Consider the following 11,568-nt stretch of genomic DNA (forward strand, 5'->3'; position numbering starts at 1 on the left):
TTCAGATGCAAATAAAGGTCATTTTTTAATAGTCCAATTTATACAATTTACAAACTATGAGTAACTTCACTTAAATGACAATTAATAGGCAATCGTCATTGCCATAAGTGAAATTATTACTAAACTTAAATATAAAAGCTTAATAAAAATCATTCTAGAAGAAAATTTCAAATGTCACTTAGAGGCTTTTGCATCTGAACTCTTGATCTGAACTTCAATTAGAAATGTAAGAGAAGTATTGTTCATTGTTAGTTCATGTTAACTTATGTAGTTAACTAATGTTTAAACTTTTTGTAAAATTTTACAGAAAATCGTGAGCTTAGAACTATCTCCACTTTTGGTCGAAATTGAGTTTGACATAATCTGATCCATTAGGTGTTTATTAATGCCTGTGTGGTGTTATTTTTGTAAAAAAGATGAATAGATAAAGCTATAATAGAAGATTATACTACATAACAGTTTTGCCAGCTGGGATGTAAAAAACTTTGATGCTCAATATCTCAGAACTACCCTAAACGGAGATAGAACCTTATAATTCTATAGCTCACGAAATGTATTAAGGAACAACCAAAAAAAAATAAAAAATTACAAGATTTTATATGCATTTCAAAAGACGCAATCCCCAGCAGACTCTTTGTTAATCAATGTGATATGCAAGCACATGTTTTTTCCCCCCATACAAATCTTTAGTAAACCAGGGCTTTTATGAGGTATCTTGATCTTAAAGATATTTTTTTCCACTGAGCCTGTTAAACAGCGGCTTTGTATAAAACAAGACAGTGAGGTAATTTTTTCCCCTAGTTGTTCTCCTGCTTTGCGTTGTAGAGCGTGAAATGATTATGTGCTAGGCTGGGTTGGGTGTGAGGGAGACATCTGTCCTGGCTAATAATGCTGCATACCTACAGCAGACCCGCAGTGATGAAGACAGGCCAAATCATCTAAAGAATGAGGGTCACTGTGTGTAATAAGTTTATAGACAATCTATGATTTATGGCACTTGTCAGTGCTGCAGTCTAGCATTTCAAGCTGTAGTGCTCATATGGGAGATGCGTTTTCATGTCCGGCCCATGTCATGTTCATCTCTTGCCTATTTCCTCTCACCTGACATTTGATTGCCTGTTACTAATTGGATGAAATACCATAGAGGATATTAAAGTGTCATTTTGGCCTCATCATTCATATTTGCAGTGAAATGACACAGTGGACACAATTTCCTCTTCCACTGTATACCCAAGCACACTGACCTGGAAGGCATGTGACCTTTTTGTAATTTGAAGTATATATCAGAACTGCTGCCAGAGCTAGAACCCACACCATATGTTGACAGAAGCTGGCTAGAATTCATATTTTAGTTCACCTAAACCACAAACGTTGCTGTCATGCCCATCATGTAGTAAACTATCATCACTTAAGCATTTTAAAACTATTATTGGTAACTTAAAATGTGTATATGTCATAGTGAGCAAAAGTTTTGCCAATAGGAAATGTCTGTTTTATATTTAAAAAAAATCCAAGTATTGTAATAATTTAGTGATATTTGTGAACAATCAGCCCAGATCAAGTCAGTAAAATAGACATTGAGACAGGCTGTTCTAAGCATCTCGAAGACGCTGCCACAGATTTTAAATAGATTTAAACTAAATTACTTCTGTCACTTCATATAATCCCAGACTGACTCGATGAAGGTAAGATCAGATCTCTGTTGTAGTAAGACTCCTTGTTCATTTAACAATCTCACTAGATTTTTACTATTTGTAAAAAAAATGGAAACCTAAAACTGATATTTCATCAGCAGTAATAATTGTAAAGTAATTTCCAAATCATACACTTCAGACCAGAGGAAGTATCCAAGATACATGATATTCCTTCCTTTGAACACTCATTTCCCCATCAGAGTGTTCCAAGGAAGAAGAAGGGTCAAACAACAAAAATATTATGGATTGTGCAAAAGGTCTTAGACTGAGTTCCACTGGGACCTGAAAACATGAAATCTCACTCTTCTGACATGGTTCCTCAAGCACACACAAAAAAAGGAACTCGAGGGCATCATAAATCACAGGCATCTCAGCTGTTTTGTTTGTGTATGTGTGTGTGTATATATATATATACTGTATATATATACTGAGAGGAAGGGTCTCTAGATAGCAACACTTGTTTGATAAAAGGGGCCAAAAATTAAGGTCGTACCAAATAGCAGTCACAAGTGACTCTATATAGTATGTAGTATATAGTAACAGAGGAGTGAGGGCGGTGGTTTCGGAGGAGGACGAGGAACAGGAATGGGACGAAAACAGTCAGGGGCAGGCAAAACTGTCCATGGGTAAGTGGGAGGAGGGAGGAACCAGGAGAAAAGGGAGCTAGGCCACAGCCAACAAGATGTTCCATGGCTGAGTCGCAGGGGGGACTAGCCATGGTAGAGACCTCAGATGAGGGACCAGAGATGTGATCTCCTGCTACGGTGCAGGCTGTGGTGGAAACCACAGAGCCGAGGAGACACAGAGCCAGGGTGACACTGCATGTGTGGAGCACCAAGGTGGAGCTGATGGCTTATGGGACGAGGTGGTGGCAGGGATACGGAATACCGATGCGCTGCGACAGAGTTGTAGCACAAGCCAGGAATCCCTTGGCCAAGGTGGATGTAAGGGAACCAGGGAGTCCGGCAGAACTGTTGGGATGACAGGTCACAGTGGATGTGTGGGAGCATGGACAAGGCAGAACCGATGGGTCGGAGAACTGAGGTGGAGTCCGGTGCTTGTGGTTGAAGGCGGATCCTCATGCCTAAGTACAGCTGGGGACTGGAAGAGCTGAGTTTGGTAGACGAGGTGGGAGAGTGAGGCTGGCAGGGATTTCTGTAGATTTTGAGCTGGATGGAACCAGCGGGACGCAGGGAAATCTGAGCTGGGTGGAACCAGCGGGAATACAGGAAACCATACAGGAAATTTGGAGCTGGGCAGAACCAGCAGGGATACAGGAAACTCTGAGCTGGGCGGGACCAGTGGGAAAACAGAAGACTCGGGCTGAGCAGAACCAGTGGGGAAACAAGAGACTCAGGCCTGGGTGGAACCAGCAGGGAAGGGAGAATCGAGGGGATAATTCCCAGAATTCCCTTGGGTGTGAGCATTGTTGCCAGCTCGTGCACCTAGTCAGACATGTCCTTGGCCTCAGGCTCCAGGGTGGATTATGACTCAGAGGGGTCCCCTGCCTCGTTGTACTCAGAATAAAGAAGGTTTTAATATAATATTTCAACTCAGACAAGCTCAGAAGAATTGCAGAACAAACAAACAAACAACAGAATGAACTTAGAGCTTAAACATAGAGATAATTAACAAAGAAACAGGACAGGTGTGATGAACTACAGTAATTAACTACATCAAATGTAGGGTAGGCAGTTTTTGGAGAGGCTAGCAATAGCGAGTTTGAAAGCTTTAAAAGCATAAGATCCCACCCTCCCTTCATAGCGCTCTCCAAAGCCAAGCCTCCTCCAAAACACATGAGCGTGTACAGCAGGGAGCAAACAAAAGTGTCATGAGAGACAGCGTTAAAATATCTCATGTCTCAAAGCACATAAGATTACAGTAATAATGAACAAACAACAACTTAAAGAGCACTGATCTGTACCACCTGACTGCTGCAGATTAATTTCAGCTTTGATAGTGTTGCCATTGATATGCATACATTTGCGTCACAAACCATTCAGAGTATAATGTCACAGATTTCCATCTCTTCCAAATTACAGTAGTTATCACACAGCATAAGATTTTTGGATTTGGATTTATTTAATTTTTTTTTTTGGATCAGGAGCAACTGTAAAGCGGTTTCGGTTGTGGTGCTCGGTGACTGAGGTCTGTCTAACTCTGCATAGCATGACAGTTGCTAATGACACTTGATGTCTGTGTGAGCAGGGTGCGTGGAGGCAGTGGTGGATTAAGTACCTGAAAGCCACACTTGAGTAAAAGTATAAAGTATGTAATATTTATTGTACTTAAGTATGAAAAGTATTTTTTTAAATATGAAATACATACATTGACAGGCAGGTAGGAAATCATAGCGTTGCATTCAGACCGAATTCATTGATTGGATAAATATTTTATAGTCCTGGCTATAGCTTCCACAGACAATTCAGGACATAAAACAAAAGCATGAGCCTGACAGTACCTGAGAAAACTATCCTTTCTAACAGATGGAAAAAAGCTACAGAGAGAAAAATTGAGCCACCACTGTGCCAAATCTTTCACGTGACTTCTTGAAAACCCAATTAACTTGTTTTGGGAGAGGAAAAAATGAGAAAGAAAAGTGGAAATGAACTGCCACGTTGAGATCTGTCCCCATAAACTAGAAGAAAAAAGCAAAACCAGGTCACATAAAAAGGGAATGAAAATGTAATTTTGCTCCATTTTTTTCCAGTCTGTATAAACAATTAAAATCCCATGGCAATTCAGTACATTTGGATTTTCAAAGTATTTGCTGACAACAAATGAAAAGGAAATTTTCACATATGTTACTTAGACATGTAGCCTGTTGAAACACTGGAGATGAAGGCGAGCTAAAAAAAATTAAATCACACACAGATGGTGACCAGCTGTCAGGTAAAACATTTTATAGTTATATGCACCCCCATTTTTTTTTTTTTAACAGAGTCCTGGTTTGCAGTCTTATTGCTGGGTCAAGCCGTGTTGTCGTGTATCTGCTTGTCAGTGAACAAAAACAGGTGTTTCCAAGGAAAATAATTTATGGAGTCTCCCTGAACAAATACAAATCTCCAGAGACCAAGACATGTTTTTCTTCTTAAGTCACAGAAATTTCTCATTAAACGCTCCACTTATCATGCAGATCTTTAAAAAAAAAATAAAAAAATAAAATAAAATTAAATTAAAAAAGGAAAGAAAGAAAAAAAGAAAGGCTGACAATAAGAAATTCTGCTTATTGTCAGGGAATACGACGAGTTTTTCAAAATAATTTGTTATGGTTATTAAACTGGAGCATGTAAACAAGACCTTAAATGCCCTGTGTGCTGATTGAAATGACAAGACACATTTTTAAAGTAATATACAAACAATCCTGCTCAGTTTGCACATCTATCTTTGTGTAATGGACGGTCAGAATGACTGAACAGAAGTCAAAAGGAAAGCACAGCCTTTCTCACGGTTACCTGATGCTGTTCTAAAACTTCAATACATCCAAGTTAAGGGATGTGAACAATGGTATATCATCAGAATCATTTTATAAGCTCTTAAAACCAGCTTATAGTTAAAGAGATGCGGGTTATTTTGAAAGATATGGACAGTAAATATAGCCTTGATGTTAGTAAGAAAAAAAAACCCTATTATCACCAATATGGCACAAAGCTAATGAGCTCTTCACTGGCTTGCACTATGCCCCCACAAATAAATGTTCTAGCTTCACATATGTCCATTAGTGGTCCTCAACATCTCATGTTTACAGATCAAATCTGAACATGAAAGTTGGAACCGCAATAGATGAGTGTTTTTGTTCAAAGTCTGTCAGGACTGTTTGCTGTTTCTGTTTTCAAGAGTATAAAAATCAGTACAGAAAATCAACACACTATAGCTATAGACAGCAACTGCAGAAAAGTAAACAAAAAGTCCATTCATGTTCTTCATGGAAAATTAGATTGCAATGTAAAAACCTTTCAAGAGAGACATATGATTATCTTTGAGGTTATTAAAGGGTCACTCCACCTCTGGAAAGATGAATATGTATTTAAAATGGGTAATTTAAGAAGAAGAAATGTGACATTATTTTTGAATTTGGAGCTTTCTAGTCTGAGAAAAGACAGAAAATGTATTTTTGGTTTATGTGGATGAAAGACAACAACTCCCAGAATGCACTTGGCCACGCCTACCGGTAACCGCCAGTTTTGGCTACTAGTGAGTCTCCGTGATGAGTCTGCCCGAAAATGTGTTTCGAGATTGCCCAAAATGTCCAGGATTCGGCTTTTGCGTTCTACAGTCGTCATTCATCATGTTTACTGTGGCGAGTGGGACGAGTGAGGGCCGTGTGGAGAACGGCGCGAGGCCGGTGGCGTGATTACCGATGAGCGATACCTGTGAGACGCACCGGTCTCGTATCTCTCACGGAGGAGCGGGAATTTTCTTAGCAATGTCAAAACGCACATCAACCGATCACTTGTTTAGCGTTCATGTAAACACTAAAGTCAGATTCAGCAATCAGAATGAATTCAGTTAGATTGAAACAAAAGCTGTAAATTACATGTAAACAATGCATGGTGACTGCAGAAAGCAAAAGCTGAATCCCGGACGTCGACGGCCGGACATGTCATGGAAAAAGAGGACGGTAACCCCTAGGGGTGTAACGGTACACAAAAATCACGGTTCGGTACGTACCTCGGTTTTAAAGTCACGGTTCGGTACGTTTTCGATACAGCAAAAAGAAAGAAATGCCAGAGAAATTTCCTATTTGTTTAAAGAAATTTTTTTTTTAAATAAGTGTGAGTTCATAATAAGTGTGATCTTCAGGTTTATAAATAGGGGTCATCTTTGAAGGATGAACAAATAATGTTCATTCACGGCACAATGTTTCTCCTGGTTTCCATGACAGCGCTGTTTGATCTAATAGAGATCTACGGTTAATAACGGAGAAATGTGAATCCATCTCACTAGATCTGGCAGCGATGTTATTACCTCAGTGGCGAATTCAAATGTTTTCTTTACCGGATCTCTTAGCGCTGTGTGGTAACAGTGTTGCTTGATCGAGATCGGCTCGCGCTGCACAGATGTTGCTGGTCCGAACTGATAAACGATCCGTGAAGCACATAACGAGTAGCGCAGTTTCGTTCTGCTTTCATTACGCTTGCCATTTGGATGTTGCGCAACGTTGTGTTGGCCGCGTCAGCACGAATTTTGCCGGCAAGAAAAATGGTCCAAGCAATCGTTCGGTTTGTATGCGTACCGAACCGGAAGCCTCGAACCGAAACGGTTCAATACGAATACATGTACCGTTACACCCCTAGTAACCCCTAAAGCTACTGCTCAGCTTTCTCCAGAGAACACAAGCCTGCTAGCTTAGCTTCCAAAAATGATTGCTGACTCTATGTGTAATCCCAATCCTCCATAATGCATCCGTCTGCGTGTTCAGCTTCATCCATGTTTTCAAAACATTTCTGCCGGTGAAATCAGACGCACTGGCACTGATCTGTGATAGGTCTGTTAGCGCATTAGGTCCAACCCCCTATGGGCGGGTTTGAAAGGGTGAGATCTAGTGCTTGTAGTCTTTACAGAAATCCCCCTCTCTTACACTTCCTCCTACAATGACGTAAAATGACGATTTTTGCGTCATTGTGGGAGGAAGTGAAAAAGGTAAAAAAAAGATTTCTCTCATCTCAGGGGAAAATGAGAGAGTGTTGCACGACCATTCAATAGTAGAACTGGATTTCTAACAATGGAAAGCTTAATGCAAATGGGTGGAGTGTCCCTTTAAGTGATGATATATGATTTTTAGTCAAAATGACTTCCTTTTATGTGTTGATTTTCCAATTACTCAGAAAAACTACACTACCCATAAAATTATTATATAATATTTAAAAAAAAAAAAATAAATACATGCACATAAATAAAATTATTTATAATTTTGATCCATTTTATTTGTGAAAAAATGGTTTAAAGTGTGAAATATACCATTTTATTTTATAAAAAGGTAATTAAATTAACGTTTCTGTCAATACCTGTTATTTTGAACAGTAAAGTTGTCTAAATCATAATTTTTTACAGTCATTTTATGGTTAGGATGTAACCATACAGTAGATGTTGCTCAACCCTGCCCACATGGTTGTATCTGTGCAGGTTCAGTTGGCTTTAGTTCATGGCTTTGACCTCTTTATTTAAAAAATAATGGAGTAGATGAATGAGGATACTACTTCCAGCACCAAGGAAAAGTGGACAGTCGCTCAATGGAGTGTACGATGTAAGTATCTTACACTAGCATCACGATTGTGTCCTTATAACTATAAGTATAAAATGTTTCAAAGCCGTCAGCATGGGGCTGTCAGTCAAGGGTTTGGATGTCAGGTTATTCGAGAGTCTTTGCTAATTGATTTCTGTGGGCTCACAACACATTTTGCACACACTCACCATCCAGTGGAAACTACTGAAATGACATTTGACACAGTAAAGGAAGTATCTGTGAAAATGATCCTTTGAAGTAGTGTCAGAAAAATCTTTGGAAAAAAAGAAAGAGGGTTGCTAGAGAACAACATGGCACCTAAAAAGGCTCCTTTGAAACTGCCCGTGTTTGTCTGAATAGAAGCACTGTGAAATTCAAATGAGACCTTGAAGCTAATGACACAATATTGGATGGACCATCAAAGGCCTTCACAAGCTGGATGTGTCTCTTGCACACGTCTACAAAGCCCTTTTTTTTTTTTTTAAACAAGACACCAGATATTGAAACCTGTTCACAAATAACTGGTAACTGAAGTACTTAGTGGGAATGGTGTTTTGAGAGAGTCTGAGACAGCTTTTACCTCCACAGGTCTTCCCATCATATGTCGGACAGACCCAGTCATGGCATTCACATCGCGGTCCATAGAACGTTCCAGGATCCGTGACCTGGCATATGCAAATTCCGCAATCGCACTCGCCTCTACCGCTACAGATCAACCCGTCGGAGGTCCGACAGCGCCTCAGTGATGATTCAGAGGAGATCTTACACTCTCCGCCCACCTGCCTGCAAGACACAAGAGCTTTCAGTCACACCTGTGACCTTTGCCTTCTACATCAAACCTCTGTTCTTCCCATGTAGGTGAACATATGCCAGATGTTGGATGGGTGGGTGGTGGTTTGCAATCCTCCTTTTTTACCAGTAATGACAACCAGACTCCCTCTCGCTTTCTGAAGGAAAACATCTTTCTGAAGATAGGTACCGCAATGTATCAGATTTAGGCAGATTTCCTGTCTGTATCTTCTTGTAAGCTTGCAAGCAAATATTTAAAGATAACAAATAGCCCTAGGAGATAAATAATACAATAACTATAAAGGTTATGTGGAAATGACTGCTTTAGTGCTAGTGGAGCCATAAGTCATAAGATATGATTCTGCTAGCTAGAGGATTCAGTGTTACAGAGAACAAAAAACTCATGTCTAGACACTGTGAATGCAATGTTTTAGGTAGAAGATCTGAATTTATAAGCAATAAGAAATTGAAGAGTTCAGATGCAAAAGCCTCTAAATGCCATTTGAAATGTTCTTCTTGAATGATGATTTTTATCAAACTTGTATATTTAAGTTCAGTAATTTCACTTAAATAACAATTAATAGGTAATTATCATTGCCATTTAAGTGAAATCACTGAACTTAAATATACAAGCTTGATAAAAATGATCATTCTAGAAGAAAATTTAAAATGGCACTTAGAGGCTTTTGCATCTGAACTCTTCAATTATAATAATAATCTTACAAATAAAAAGTAAAAAGGTTACTCATGTTTCTGTACAATTGAGGTCACCAATATAATATAATATAATATAATATAATATAATATAATATAATATAATATAATATAATATAATATAATATAATATAATATAATATAATATAATATAATATAATATAATATATCAGTCCATAGCCGGTAAAGGGTCTCTAGAAATTCATTACAAACCTACTGAAAACAAACGTGGTGGACTGTATTCCACTGTTTATTATTATCCAACCCAAGTTCACCTGTGAAAAAATGTTTCATTTGGTTGTGTTCTTACATACCTCTCCTGCTTTTCGTCTCTGGAGTTAGCCTTTCTCACATTACAGGGTAATAAAAATCCTTTAAAGAAAAAAATAAAATAAAAAAACCAAACACTATTCAGGGGCTTGGTACAATATGGCTGCACTTACATGGAACAAGTCTGTCAGCCACAACAGCACATTCACACTCTGATTCCAGAATCTGTCTCTGATTAAGTGCAATGCAGTGAGAGCATTCAGTAAACATGCAATGTGGTACAGAACTGATAGTATTATGGTGAATGTGCACCTGCTATGTTTAAACCACTTAAGTAATTTGCAAAATTACAGTGACACAATTGTGGACTTTTACCAAAACCACAGGAAGAGATCAAAAAGGTGCATATGTTGCTGATTTTATGGAAATACTTCATGCTCTATTAGGTAAAACAAATAAATCATTGCTGGCACCATCTTATAGCTGAGAATCAAAAAAGAAAGAAAAGTAAATAGCAAGTTAAATAGCTACATGCCATAGTTCTGTAGCGGTGACTACACAACAGAAACTTTTCCGTCTGTAAAAATCCAGTCCGTCAGCAAAATGTGGTTGCACAGTGGAAAACTGATTGGAAAAACAACACAGCTAAACTCACCTTAGTGACTGCTGTAAAGTTCCTTCAACGGCAGAGAGAAAAATTAGAAGCAAAGAAACTAAGACGGAGTTCACCAAAGTCTCTGCATGCATGTTTAGATCCCCAACAGAAACCTGAAGTGAAGTGCCTTCAGGAATTTCCACTTTCCAAAACAGAGGGAGAACGGGCTGGCCAGATCTAGCTTGAATGCTTAAGAGGCCAACAGCGCTCTCGTATGAATGCCTTTGATTAGTTGTGACTCAAAGGCTGGAGCAAGAGATAAAATGGCAAAAAAGAAAAATTGGTCACTATAATTCAAAACATTCATTCATTTATATGATGTCTATTTAACGACAAACCTGTTGTGCTTAAAATTTACTCCATATACTGTGTCTGCAATCCACATGAATAATTACATTAAATAAATGTACAAATTACAAATATAGTAGCTACAGACACCAACCAAGCAATATGGCCAACACTGTATAACATATGAAGAGTTCAGATGCAAAAGCCTCTAAATGCCATTTGAAATTTTCTTTTTTAATGATGATTTTTATCAAACTTGTATATTTAAGTTCAGTGATTTCACTTAAATGGCAATGATAATTACCTATTAATTGTTATTTAAGTGAAATTACTGAACTTAAATATACAAGTTTGATAAAAAACATCATTAAAGAAGAAAATTGCAAATGGCATTTAGAGGCTTTTGCATCTGAACTCTTCATATATTGTCTTCAAGCATATTTTGAAGAATTAATCAGTGTGATTATCTTTGCAAAGATAATCACACTGATACAAAAAAATGAAAATGCTGTCATTATTTATTCACCCTCATCTCAAAACCTGTAAGACTTTTGTTAATCTTCGTAACAAAAATGAAGATCTTTTTTTTGGTAAAATTTGAGAACTTTCTGTCCCTCCATTGACAGCTTTGCAACTACCATTTTGACCTTTCTAAGAGTTTATAAAGAGATTGTACAACTAGCCTAATCCATATGAATTGAGTGGTTTAAAAGCAAATTTTCGGAAGAGACTTGATCGCTTGATTTAATTTAGGTTTTAATTTAGGAATTACACATATGATGTTCGTAAATTTAAAAAAATAATTCTGAAAGTCAAGAAAGTCGCAGTTTGTCATAAAACAGAAGCGTAACATTTAGTTTTATGTGAAAATTGCTCAATGAACTATATCTCCTGGGAAGCGAAACAACGATCAGAGGTACATTCCCCGTACA

At 38.0% G+C, this 11,568-nt stretch overlaps 1 protein-coding gene across 1 annotated transcript in view; it reads right to left on the bottom strand.

The window, feature by feature from the left end:
* Positions 1-10,564, bottom strand: part of itgbl1 (integrin, beta-like 1) — a 41,301-nt gene extending 30,737 nt beyond the window's left edge. The window contains exons 1-2 of the mRNA XM_039655474.2: positions 10,349-10,564; positions 8,501-8,703 (exon numbers count right to left, since the gene is read on the bottom strand). Coding sequence (XP_039511408.1) covers positions 8,501-8,703; positions 10,349-10,440 — 295 coding nt within the window. The 5' untranslated portion in view covers positions 10,441-10,564. The remainder of the gene's footprint in view (positions 1-8,500; positions 8,704-10,348) is intronic.
* Positions 10,565-11,568: the final 1,004 nt, after the last annotated feature.

Source organism: Pimephales promelas, chromosome 7 (assembly GCF_988280905.1).
Source record: "Pimephales promelas chromosome 7, fPimPro1.hap1.1, whole genome shotgun sequence".
Classification (NCBI taxonomy): Eukaryota; Metazoa; Chordata; class Actinopteri; order Cypriniformes; family Leuciscidae; genus Pimephales; species Pimephales promelas.